This window comes from Periophthalmus magnuspinnatus, chromosome 5 (assembly GCF_009829125.3).
Source record: "Periophthalmus magnuspinnatus isolate fPerMag1 chromosome 5, fPerMag1.2.pri, whole genome shotgun sequence".
NCBI classification, from domain to species: domain Eukaryota; kingdom Metazoa; phylum Chordata; class Actinopteri; order Gobiiformes; family Gobiidae; genus Periophthalmus; species Periophthalmus magnuspinnatus.
In genome coordinates, this window is record NC_047130.1 from 23,497,328 (window position 1) to 23,511,478 (window position 14,151).

Here is a 14,151-nt window from a genome sequence, read left to right on the forward strand (position 1 = left end):
TATAATTTATTTCATTTATTTGGTTGGGACAATGCATGTTAATAAACAGACATGATTCAACATGAACGTAAACACACCGGATTATAGCCAAAGGATCATTTGTATCTTTTGTCCCAAGGGCTGGGGTCACAAAGGGGTCAGAATAAAAATTGCACACTGCACTCATTGCACTGTTCCCATAGGTGCACATTACACTCTTTGCACATTACACACATTGCACTTTACACATATTGGGCATTACACTTATTGCACATTACACACATTGCACTTTACACATTGGGCATTACACTTATTGCACATTACACACATTGCACTTTACACTTATTGCACATTCCACTCATTGTACGTTACACTTATTGCACATTCCGCTTATTGCACATTATGCACATTACACTCCATGCACATTACACTCATTGCACAGTTCCCATTATTGCACCATCCTAAATATTGCACATAATGGAGTTGAATGATTAATCCACAGTATGGCATTAAACTGGTATATCACTTATTCAGTTACTTTTTTTTTTTTTTTTTTTTGCTGAAAATGACCTAATAATCTAAAATGTGCATTCTCACTGTTAGCTTGGTCTCCTCTCCAGACATCTCACCATCTTCTCCATGGAAACAACTAGGCCAAGTGGTCTACTTGTCTCCATGCAGAAGATGGATAAGTTAAATACAAAATTCAGTTCAATTCAAGTTTATTTATATAGCACTTCAGCTGACCAAAGTGCTTTACATAAAACTAAAATCTATAGCTAACACAATACATGAGAAAGATAAAAATAAAACCAAGATATCCTGTCTAGGTAGTATTAAATGCCAGGGAGAAGAGGTGGGTTTTCAATCTAGTCTTAATCTGCGTTAAAGACTGAGAGAATCTGACAGGTAGAGGGCGCTGTTCCACAGTTCGGGCACTGTCACAGAAACAGCTCTGTCATCTTTGGTCATGAGCTTGACTTTGGGCACAACAGGAGCTGGTCCGTATGGGTGGAGTATGGGTGGAGTATGGGTGGAGTATGGGTGGAGTACAGGGCTGCAGTACCTCCCTCACATAAAGTAGACCCATAGAGCGCAGACGTTTAAACATCATTTTATTTTGAATTGAACCCCAGATGAAATAGGGAGTCCGTGCAAAACAATAACATCTACATGGAGACAAGTAGGTGAAAGTTAGTTGTTCCTTTAACCCATTTATGACACAGACTATAGTATATACTCTATTATTCAATTTAATGATATACTGTAATCATCCATTACTCCAGACATGCAGTTATTATAAGTTGATAGATTCATCAACACATTGTACATATTTTTAGATTGATCTTTTTTGCTACATTTGGTGATGGTTTGATGTAAAATAAGTAGACTATATTTGTGGTATGTCTAAAGATCACTCCAGTAGTTCAGTTACTGCAAAAGTCCATTGATTGAGCCTATTCTGTGGCCTTAAATATTAATAAAGTTATATTATGTACTCGAGGGAAACATGAGATACGACGATGGATGAAATGTACACTGCACGTCTCAGAGGATGACAGGAGCTTGGCCGCTGCTTGTCGATACCTGCGTTTCATTTTCATACCAAACATTTTATAAAACATGAATCATAGACGACTCAAGAGCAGAAGGCAAGAGGGAGGTTGTGCACAGAATATGTCCATTTTCTGACAATAAGATAATGGTTTAACTTATTTCGCATTCTTTATGTGTTTACCAGAATCCAGCCAAATGTCAAATGTGCCACTTTGTAAAGCATTTTTTGACCTTAAAAATGGAAAATCTCTATAAAAATGTGACCGTTTACCATAACATTTGTCTCCAGAAAAACAACATGTGCATTCCAATAAGGCATGCTAAATAATGATTTAAAAAAAACACACAAAAAATGGAAAGAAGAAAGATGATAAGTCTTGGTGAAATGTTTTTCATATTGCAATAATTTTTACTTGTTTTTATTAAAGACATAGTATGCAACTTTTGGTCAAAAATGGAGTAAAATAAAAGCATGTGTTTTTTTATATGTATATATAATTTGGTTGTGTTTACGAAAAAACTCGCACTCTTACTATGAGCCGACTTCCTTATTCACAAACCTGACTGTTATTTGGCCACGAGGAGAGCCTCTTCCTGCTTGTTTCCATGGAAATAGTGTTCCTTTGACTATAATTTTCCACAATATGACATAAAACATATGCATGTCTACAGAGATGTTGTGAAATATGGTTTCCATGGAATCATGCGGGTAACGTGCCACCTCCAGAAAGTTTCAATTATCACTAGTTTTTATTTTATATTTTTAGATTAATTTGTTGAATTTGTTTGTACCTGCGTTTCTCCTGTGAGTTTTAATCTTGTATTGGGTCTTTGATTTGGGTTTTAATTGAAATGTGAGGCCCTTTGTAACATAGTTTATAAAAAAGCTATAATGAAGACCATTATTATAACTGCACAAATTAACATTACAATTAATTCTGTTTTCCATTTATTCTACCATTGTATGTTTAACTGTCTTTTGAGTAAAGCTAAGTGCAGTTGCATCATAGTTACAACAGTCGCAGTTAGCTTTAGCTGCTGTAGCTCATGTCTCTACAAAGCAGTCCCTATAGGGCACAGTGAGAGCTTTTCCTCTGCTCAGATTCGGGGCTCTTCTCTGTACTTAAACCATGATAGGCATCCTTATCCGAAAGAAATGATGCCTGTCCTGTAATGGTCCTTAGTTATCCCCATAGACTGGTTATCCCAGAGGGAAGAGTCCATTTAAAGCCTGTCTCTGAGACGCCTGTATCTGATGGCAGTGTGTGGCGTGGTGGCTCTCCGGAGGCAAGTCTTGACAACCTGTGTGATGTGGTAGGCTAAGTGAGAGGAGAGACTTTACTGTGGAGTAAGTGTATTCAGTTTTTTTATACTTTTAAAATAAGTTTGTACCTATACAGTGAGATTTAGGTTTTATAATTTAAAGGTGCAATATGTAACTTTTCTAAGGGAGGGTCCAATACCTGCTTGTCTCCATGAAAATGTCATTGCTTTGCTTGGAATGTGAAATGTTTAACAGTATATAATTAACAGAGTCAGATCTGTGCAGAGCTGACTCCGCTCATAATGAGAATGCACATTTTGTTTAGCAATAAAACAACTGTAGTTTTTTGCTTTGTTTTGTTTGTTTGTTTTTTTGCATTTATTGAGCAAATGTTGCCGTTACATTTCCAAAGCAGGCCGACATACATACATGTATATATGTGTGTGTGTGTGTGTGTGGTGTTATTCATTACAATGACATTATAGTTCAGTTATTTATCTGGAGTAAAATGGAGGGGGATAATACCACATTGGTTCTGGGGGCATTTGAAGAGTTCAGTGTGCAGCTGATATTCCAGCACGAATTTGTCTTTAGAAAAGCAGCCTTGTTTCCATTTTTATGTGTTTAAAGGATAACTCTTTTAATTACCAGGTATCCTGGCATCAACATTTGACTGACCACTGGCTCCACACAGCACAGGCCATAGGGAGGCTGTACGACAGAAAGGACATATTACATTAAGACGTTCAGATGATACAGCCATGCCATCTGACTAGAGACGCTTGGTGTTAGGACAGTCCCATAAAAGATAGAACAAAGAGCCCTTCATTCTACAGCCGTGCCACCAGGTGTGTTATATAATTTGGAGAGTTTAATGGGAGTGATAAACGTTCTGCAGAATCTTAAATTGATTGATTCAGATTTTGAAGCTGTTATAGATTGGCCCGAATCGTGCTCCAAAGTGAAGCATTGTGAAGTTGAATAAATGTAAGATTTAGATTTTACAGAAGGTGTTTGGATTAGGTTTTTGTCACCCCCTGCTGGCCACAATAGGAATTGGAGCATGTTGAATTGGTGAACTAGCAGCATCATCATTAGGAATAAGCACGGAATTCAGCATTACTCAAACAGACCTGAATGAGAGTAAGGTTAGCTTAAGGTACACTATTTTTAACTTGTAGGGAATTTTTTTTCTCTGCATTTGACCCATTCTTCAATGCCACTGGAGCAACCCGTCAGAAGCAGTGGTCAACCATAGTACAGATTTAAAGCTATCAACTTGGTCAGGACAGGAGGAGGATTTTTATCTTTTGCCCAGGACTCAAACCAGGGATCTTCTTTCAGTGATGCTAGAGTGCTATTCATAAACATCCATTTAGTTTAGCTCTTTCACTATAGGCTGGATGTAACTGTGAATTAAGTTGCTTGTGGATTGGCTGATATTTAACACCTTGCAACAGGGGAAATCATCTCTTTTATAGCTCTTACACTGCGCCTGTATATTCTGTGTGTGTGCTCTGAATAGTAACTCGTCTCCACTGAGGAAACCTAAAGTAACTCAGGCATTTCCCCTTCATGTCGTCAGCCGCCCACCAAATCTTCAAACCTCCTCATTCATTAAAGCCGCAGCTACCGTCTTCTGAAACTGTCAAAGCACAAACGCAAACTATTTTAGGTTTTTAAAGTGCACTATGGAACTTTTAGTGGAACTGCCACCTGTGTTTTACTATGGAGATATATGGAGTATGGCAATAAACTTCTATCATCTCCATGTCGACAAGAAGGTGGCGCTACCAGGCCAAGTTACAGGTCAGATCTGTGGAGAGGCAAGCTCGCTCACTGTAAAAATATGTAATGTGCAATAAGTGTAAAGTATGTATTGGTATTTTTCACTAATAAGAACTGGTAAATTAATAAATGCAAGATAGGTAAGTTTAATGTCATACTGTGGAACCTTTCTGGCAAAGTATTAACATGACCTACTTATCTCCATGGAGATAAGTAGGTCATATTCATGACATACTGCAGAAGATTATATTCATAGGTTTCAACTTTGTGTTATATGCAACATTTTGAGGACTTTTTCTTATCCAACAGATATAATACTTCGTTTCTTTTTTTTTCTTTCTTTTTTTTCTTTTTTTTTTTTTTTTGTCAAATTAACACGTTGATAGAAACTAGCAGAAGAAGGCCCTCCTCCAGGCCAAAAAGTTGTAAAAGTTATGTACTTGGGCTTTTTATTTTAAAGCTATTTTATTCTTTATCTTCAAAATATTCTATGAAAATAAATGTCGTTAGGTTTACAGTTTGTTTTCATGTGTTAGTTAAGGTAAGGCTGTTTCAACATCCGTTTCTCTTTGAGTCACTTTGCAGTCCCATCAAAGGCACCCGGAGGTAAACGTATGCTTTTGTATGCAAAAATCCCCTTCCTTCATCCTTCTCCAGTTACACGTAACCAAAAATCAAAAGCTTCAGGAGCTTTGAGCCTTTCAGGCCTCGGGTTTTACATTTCTCCTTTTCTCCAGGAGGTGACGCTGTGTTGGAGCGCCCTCTACTGTACAGACGACACACTTTTTTCTTAGGTATTTGCTTTGCCGTATTTACACTTTAAGTTTAGACTTTAAATTGAATCCACGGTGAACAAAACCATTTTTGGTGATGCCACAATACACTTTACATGCAAAAAGTGAATTTATATTAAGAACCTCCTTAATGTTGCAAGCTAAGCAGTTATTCATGATGTGAGTCAGTAGTTGAGTAAATTTGTCTTTAAACATGATAGTTATAATTGTATGTATATAAACACAATCTGCAAAATCACTGATTCACATCAAGTGAATTCATATTAATTAATAATAATAATTGGTGCAGGAAATATCACTGTGATTTTGTGATATTTCACAAAATAATAATAAAAAATAATAAATAAAATGTTGATTTTAATTAGCCCTAAATATATTGTATCAAAATACCAAAGCAAATTATTTAGGTTTTAAGATAATCTGTTGAAAATATGTTGATTTAAAATAAAATAAAAATATTTTAATTGAAATGTTTTTATTTATGTATTTATTTATTTATCATTGTAACCACATGGCCACATAGGGAGCAGTTTATTAACTACACTTTTAGGCCATTTGGGAGAATGCAATAGGATCTTTACTTTGGGGTCATGAAGGGGATGTGTAATAGTATTTGTGCAATGTGGAGGTGAATATGTGTAATCCCCTTATCTGTTCTGTGCATTGTGTAGATCTCGAACAGTTCAGTGTATAGAATACTGTACCTTGTATGAAATTTTGGATGTTGGAGACAATAAAGGCTTATCTTATCTTATATATCTTTCTGTGTGCGTATTGTGTGTATAGTCTGCTCTTTGCTTTAGGGGGAAATCATATTCCTGGAAGTTTGGTAGTTTGATCCTACCAAAAGTATATTGTTGACGTGTCCTTGGGCAAGACACTGAGCCCAGCCTGTTCTGATGTGACTGTACAGAATGATGCTGCTGCTTCAGAAAAGTGCATCACTGGATCAAAATGAAAATGAAACTGCACTTGATGTAAAAAGTAGGTTATCATACGGGCAAATGCTCTAGGTCTAAACATTGGTGATGTGGCTATTGTTAAGTAGGATTTTTATGACAGCAGCTCATTTGGATCATGGTTTAGTTTTAGGTTTAAACTTGTTGAAAATCCCAGTTTAGATTTGCTAGTCACACTTTGATCAAGTTTAAAGGAGATATAATGAAAACATGTGGCAAAATGCAAGAATGATATTAGAAACACATCCATTTGCACACATTAATACCAGAGAAGTGGCAGTTTTTTTATTTTTTTTTATGTGGGAGATTAAATAGATGTCATACAACTGGATAACCATTTAATTGACGACAAATAAAACAGGAAAACACATTTGTAACATGACCAACCCATCAGACAGACAACACTGCATTAAAACTGCCCAACCCTTGATGATTGATTAAGCCACAGGTTTGACCACATGAAAATCTCTGTTTCACCAAAAACTGGAAGTGAAATAAAATTTACAAAAAACTGTGAAAGATCATTTCCGATATATAAAGTCACTAAAGAAGAAGTAACAAGTTCAAAGTGTTTCTTCATAAAATGACTCTATTCATGATAATCATTCTTTCACAATGCTGTTTGCTCAGTGGAGGGATCCATTGTGGCTCTTACAAATGCAAAACGACTATTGCACTGTGAGTTTTGTTAAGGAGCACGCCACGACCTGCCTGCTCAGCGCTTTCAGATGTTTCCACACATTACTATTTGCTCCTGTTCATGCTAGTTGGTATCCAACTAGCATGAACAGGCTCAACTCCTGACATGGACTCACTATTAGGCCTGTACATGAGATCTCAGTTTGTCCTCAGTCTGAAACCCGTGAATGTAAATGTCAAATGTATTATTTCGAATGCACCGTCATTAGGATTTATGCTTCATTCATACCTTAAATGACTTAATTGCATTATCAGTTTCTAGTAGTCGTTTTACACAGTTTTCTGTGTGGGTCTGTGGCAGAGCACCACCTCCACTTTTCTGTACTTGGGAAATCTCTTGTGTATCCAGTGTTTTAATGTGTGAATATTTGTGACTAAATGTATAGAAAACAGATAGTCGATGTGTAAAATCTGACATGTTTTGATAGCGGTTGCTGTTTTGACTATTAAAGTGTGTTTTATTAAGAGCTTGTGCTGTTATCACGTGGTATTGCTGTATTATTATTTTTCTTTGTGAAGGACCCTGTGACAGCTTCCCATCTTCGTGAAACTCTGAGTGATAGACTGTGCAGATGATGGCCCACCCTGGGGTTAAACTGACCACAGTTTGGGTGTGCCCAGCCAAAGGCCAAAGATGTTACTGAGATAGAGGCTCCAGTTCCCAGCCCACAACTCCTAGAGGCGATGTAAGAAAAATATTAATTACTGAATAATGATTTCTTCTTGAATAAAAAAAATATTGGACATGATGGCCAAGTTGTTTATGTAATAATCTGGTGTTTTGGTTCTAAAGATGATAATCCAATCAAAAAGCAGAATGAGCCTCACATGAGTCTGTCATTACGTTGCTGAAATCCAGTTGGCTGAAAGGACTTTCTCAGATCTGAATCCTCACTGCCTAAATAAAAAAGTCATTAATCAGAGCTTGTAGACATTCTTTTTGTCATTCTTACATATTTCGGCTGCCTCCTGTAGCTGTAACTACATGAATGTTAAGGCACTGGCAACTCAGGTTCAGTTGTGATTGTAGGACTGTAAATCTACACGCAGTTCCTTTAAGTCGTGTCCATGTAATTGTACATTGTTATATACTTCATACTTCTCTCTGCTGTTTTCTCCATCACACTGATAAGATGAATGTTTACTGTTAGATGAAGGGGAAGCACGAACATGGCGAGTATGCACACAACCCCTATCATTACCTCTGTCCCCAGGCTACTTCCACTTTGAGCTTTTGTTTCTTCTGGTAATGTCAATCGGATTACTTTCTCTGTACTATTATGGTCTTTATGTTCAGTGTTTTTTACTGTGTATTCAGGAGAGAGTCCAACATCACTTTTGCCACACATCTGGATTGTGCAGGTGTTTTGTGTCTCGCTGGTGTCAGCATCTGGAGTAGCTGTTTCTTTAGGTGTTTTGCATTGTAGGAAAGTGCATATAGCAACAGCTATGGCAAAAAACAACAGTGCCATAGCCCAGCAAGGGGGCAGGACCCTCATCATTGGACTGACGATGTTAGGTAAACATGTTAACAGAGATTTGGTGGAGTACAAACACGCTGCCGTCCAGATTTCCTCCAAATTCTGTTTGAACCTGATGTTAAGAGTCCCGAATATCCAAATTGACAAGCAACAGAAGTATGCAGCAATGTGGTACTGCAAAATTGACCTTTTATCATTTTTGTCTGAACTTTCAGCAGCATTGTTTTGCTTGCAATTTTGTTGTTTGTTTGTATCTTGTTGATGAAGATGTCGGATTAAAGTGTCCACGATAATCTCAGGGAAAGTCAGGACGAAGACTGCACCATAAGTGTGACAGATGAAGAGCAGGCAGCCCAAGGTGATGGAGTCACCAGTAAAAGACGCCACGATCTGCCAACGCTCCAAAATCAGCAAGCAACTAAAGAAAACTGAAAGAATATGACAGTTAGTAAAGTCAACTGGTGTGTTTTTAAAGGTAAACTTTGTAACATATGGTGGAGGGTCCTGCACCTGCTTGTCACCATAGAGATGTTATTGCTTTAATCTTTAATGGTCCATGTTCCAATGACCAAGTTAAAGATCAGATCTGTGGAGAGGGGACCCAATTTACAAGGATTTATTTCAAGACAACACCCATAACTGAATAGAAAAGTTATATAGTGCACCTTTAACTAAATAAAAGTTTTCCCCAGAGTTGTTATCACCAGGAACGAGGATGCACGGGCCTTACAGTCATGATATGATGCTATATCTGCAGTTACACAAATAGACTGGACAACCAAAGAACAGTTCAGTCCAATCAGAAAAATCTACTTCATATTTCCTGTAAGAAGATTACATCCAGTCCTACTGAAACAAATCTGAAACTTGCTGTGCTTAATGTCAGATCTTTATCTATAGCTCGGCACATAAATAATGCAGTTTTAGTGGAATCAGCTCCACCCAACTTCAAATTTGAATTGAACCATGAGAAGTGAAGTTGTGTGTGCAGTAGAGATAATGTAGTTACTCACAGGTTGTCATTTGGGGTGTTTTAAGAGATGCTTTGATACCTTGGTCAGATCACTTTCCCCTGATTTGTGGGGTGCCCCAGGGGTCAATCCTGGGGCCCCTTCTGTTCAATCTCTATGGCTGCGTATTAACTGTCCTAATAGCAGCATTTAATGTGTCCTGCCACAATTATACAGATGACACTCAGACCTATGTCTCACTGGCAGCAGGTGAACATGGACCAGAGGATTCACTCTGTTCATTGTGTGGATGCAAATCACCTTCTCCAGCTGAACTCACAAGACTGACGTCGTGTTTGACCCACAGAAACAAATGAAATGTGTGTCAGCAGTCACCTCCAGTCTCTCCTTCAAATCAGGCTAGAAATGTAGGTGTATTAATGGATGTGGACCTGAACTTTAACAGCTACATCAAATCAATAACATCTTCAGATTTTTACCATCTAAAAAACAGACTTGAAGAAACTAATTCATTTGTCTCCAGTAGGTTAGACTACTGTAACGTCCTGCTCACTGGCCTCTCCAAACGAGCCTTAAGACAGCTGCAGTACATCCAGAACGCTGCTGCTCGTGTCCTGACAAGAACTAGTTTGTACGGGCACATAAGTCCTGTGCTCAAGCAAATGAATCCTTGTTTTTATGGGATTTTGTGAGGTTTCAGTATTCAAAAAGAAAAATGTATTTGCTTTTTGAATAGGGAAACTTTGCATTATTACTAACAGAGGATCCTTGCCTTGCCAAATCCTGCCTGACACCCACAGATAGCCTCTCCCACTCAATACTCTTTGCCTTATGCCTAAGACCTAGCCTAGAATAGAATCAGATAATTTTATTCATGCCAAAAGGGTAAGAGTTTAAAAAAAAACAGCAAATAACAAAGCAAAACAAAACAATGTTAAAAAAAAAAAAACCCTTTCACAATAAAATATTTGAACACTTTAAAGAATTAGGTTTCCTTAAAAACTAGATTAGTTGTTGGCATTTTTGGCGATGGCATCAGTGTTTATGGCAAATTTTAGTTCAGAGTCAAGATATTTATGAGTCTAACATCCAACTACTAACCAGGCCCAGCTTCTGATGTCAGGCATTGATAAATTTGACCACATACTGTTACTGTGTCTTTCCAGATTGAAGTAGTCTATGAAAAATCCAAGCTAAAAACACATTCAGAGCCATGGGTATTTCCTGTGGCTCTTACCTGTTAGGATTACGTCAGTGAAAACCAGGAGACAGTAGCAGCAGAAGCTGATGGGGCTGGTTGACGAGGTAACCACAGAGCGCAGGAATGGCAGAGAACAAACCAGTTTACAGATGCTTAACACTGTGGCTCCCTCCAACACGCTGTCCATGGCAACCACCTCCACCACTACAACATGGAGACACACCTAAAACTGGTTTGGCCTGAATGCAGAAGAGCAGCTCAGGAATCTGTAAAAGAAAGAGAGAGAGAGAGAGATCAGATTTAACTGTCTACTATTTAAAGTTAAGGTGCACTTTACTGGCCCCATAGAGAAATGACCCATCCTTCAATACAGTCGGGGCAGCCTGTCAGGAGCAGTGGGCGGTGCAGTGGATTGGTCTGGATCATCTCTTCAGAACTCGAGCTAGACTTGGTCAGGACAAGCTTAACTGGAGGATTTTACCTATGGAGCATGTTTGGGTTTATGGGGAAAACTGGAGTGAGGAAACCCACCCAGACACAAGGAAACATGCAAACTCCACCTAGAAAGGCCTGGGTGTCTAAAAAGATGACTTGCATATGCCCACACTTAACCCAACCTATTGACAGAAACATACATTTGTTCTTGTCATGTTATGTTAGTAGACAAGATGGATTCATGATATTTTTAAAACTTTTTCCCAACTTTATTTATTGATGGGATTTATTGAGGATTTGTAATAATACCAGACGCAATGAAGACGTGACAAAGCTGAACGCAAATGTTTTGAAACTAAAAATAATCTTTAGTTATTTTAAAGGTAGTTCAAAATAATCTTCTTCTATTCTTTTATTACGCAAGATTGTTTGCTTGACAATGGACCCTGGACTTCCAAGCTGCGCAAACCTTCCAGTGTAAACATGCATATTTACTCATAGTAGACTTTCAATTCAATAATAATAATAATAATAAGACTAAGATTACACAAGCTTTTGTCATATGAGCTTTTTATGCAAATTACACAATATTACTGCTTTGACTTCCTGTACTTCCAACTAATACTACCAACCAAAGACCAAGTACGATAAGTAACAAAATACCTAAGTACATTTTACATACAGCATTAAATAAAACATGCTTTAGAAGAGGAGGTTTAGGTTTGTTTGTGTAGAGATCTGCACTGATGTTCTGTAATCTCCAGTAGCACATTGTCTTAAAAATCAAAGTAGTGGTAGTAATAAGTAGCTGATGCAGTTATATTAATTGGCATTGTATATTCTTTGATCTATATATTTTTGCTGGGTTGCATATAGCTGGAACCAGTACTGGCAGCGAGCCAAGTTTTTTCAATGATAATTTCACTTTCACCAGTCATAACTAACTCAACTGTGTGAATATTTTACCTATTTCAATGTTTGAAAGCAGCAGTAAAATACAAACACTACTAGTACCAGATTAATTATCCGTAATTGCAAAATATACTGATTTATTTAGGTGTATCTAATAGAAACTAAGGACCAAAATATTACAAATTGAGTCTAAAATAGTCAACATTCAAAAAAATACTACGACAACTACTACCACTAAGTCATGCAACAACTATTAATATTAACATAATTTTATAATCAATAACAAATGGTTAAATAGGTGCATTTGGTCCTCACCAGTCCTTTAGTGTTGCCTTCAGAACAGCATGTCAGTGCCTCAGATGTTCTAGTCGCTTTTCTGCAGCTCATGCCTGTGTCTCCGCCCCCTGTCCCACTGCCCCGCCCCCTCTACTGTCTCGTCTGCACCTGGGATGAGAGGCTGCGGGCAAACAGGGCGAGGCTGTGTGTGTTTGGGCAAATGACAACAAAAACCAGTCCAACCACTAACAATCCCTGCGAAGAGATGCAGCCTGGAGGTGAGAGAGCAATGGAAAAAAATAAAACTTAAAAGTGAACTATGGGACCTTTCTAGTGGTCTGCTTGTCTCTATGGAAATGTTATTGCTTTGCCTGGAATATTTCACAGTATGGCATTAAATTTAACTTTCTCCATCAAAACAAACAAGTGGTGCCACCAGCCAAGTTACATGTCACATCTGTGGAGAAGCTGCTCACAGTAATAGCAATGAAACAATAAAATAAATGCATGAAAAATTGGATTAAATGCCATATGGTGATGGTAGCATCTCCATGGAAACAAGCAAGTCAAATCTAATTTATTTATTTTGTGGACCTTTACGTTTGAGGTTAAAGGTAAAAGTCTCTGTAGGTCGTCACATGGGCTGGTTGCCACACTCACCATAGCAGCATGTGAAGGGTGCAATGCAAAAAAAAAAGTTGGTCTATAATGTTTAAAGACTTCAAATCCCACTTTCACTTGAAATCTTTTTGGAGAAAGTTGGTTTTGTAGTGAGAGGACATCCGAAATCTTTCTATCAATAAGTAAGTTTTCAGATTTTTGGAAAAAAATTCAAATTCAAATAATCTAAACTGTTTTCAAAGCTAAATGATACCTTTATGTATACCTTTATAAAGTGGAGAGTTAGGGCTATAACTGGGACATTTTAGACCATAAATCTAGAAGTAAGCCAAGGGGAGGGGGGAGACTGCACCAGAGAGGACAACCCAGAGAGGGGTTGGCAGAAGAAGCTTAACATTTTGGATAACAAAATAATCACTTTACTGACTTATATCTTATTCTGTTCAGAGGTTATTGATCACTAAATATGTATTTGTGTTGCTGTTTTACAAATGTTAATGAAATCCAATACGCATTTTAAACAAAGACTGTTTCCAAAATTTACCACAATAAAAACATAATAAAAATAAAAAAGCAATAAAATAGACAAATAGGTATAAACTCATTCAAAACTAATCAATAAGACAAGAGAGGAGGTGTTAAAAGACAGAGACCAAAAGTGGGTCTTAAGACGAGAGTCACTTGTTCGGACATGGGGAGGGGGCAAAGTGTTCCAAATCTTAGGCCAGGTCACAGATAAGGGCCAGTCCCCTCGGCTTTTAAGTCTCAGCTTAGGCACCACGGGCTGGAGCTGGCCCTCAGGCCTCAGAGCAGTGGTTTGGATGAGGTCTGGGAAGTACTGTGGGGCCAGTCCATTCAAAGTTTTAAAAACAAACAACAAACAACAAACTAACATTTTATAACCAATTCTAAAATTAACAGGAAGCCAGTGCAAAGAAGCAAGAATTGGAGTTATGTGTGCATGCTTTTTGCTCCCTGTTCACAGCCATGCATCAGCATTCTGGACTAACTGCAACTTTTTGTCCAGTTGACAGATTAGAATTTTTCTTTTGCTGTGCAGATGATAAAGTGGTTAGGTCCAGTGTAACGTGCATTGCAGTAGTCCACAAGTAACAAAATAAAAGCACACATGATGCACTCCAAATCTGAAAAAGATACAATTTGGAGAATTTGTGAAAGAATTTTGTTTCTTCTTTCCATTTACAATTGAGGAG

At 37.7% G+C, this 14,151-nt stretch overlaps 1 protein-coding gene across 1 annotated transcript; it reads right to left on the reverse strand.

The window, feature by feature from the left end:
• Positions 1–6,587: 6,587 nt before the first annotated feature.
• On the reverse strand, positions 6,588–12,575 carry LOC117371562 (uncharacterized). Its single transcript, XM_033967263.2, has 3 exons — positions 12,356–12,575; positions 10,730–10,959; positions 6,588–8,949 (listed from the first exon to the last, which is right to left on the reverse strand). The coding sequence occupies exons 2-3, from the start codon at positions 10,878–10,880 to the stop codon at positions 8,096–8,098; spliced, it is 1,005 nt and encodes a 334-aa protein (XP_033823154.1). The 5' UTR covers positions 10,881–10,959; positions 12,356–12,575; the 3' UTR covers positions 6,588–8,095.
• Positions 12,576–14,151: the final 1,576 nt, after the last annotated feature.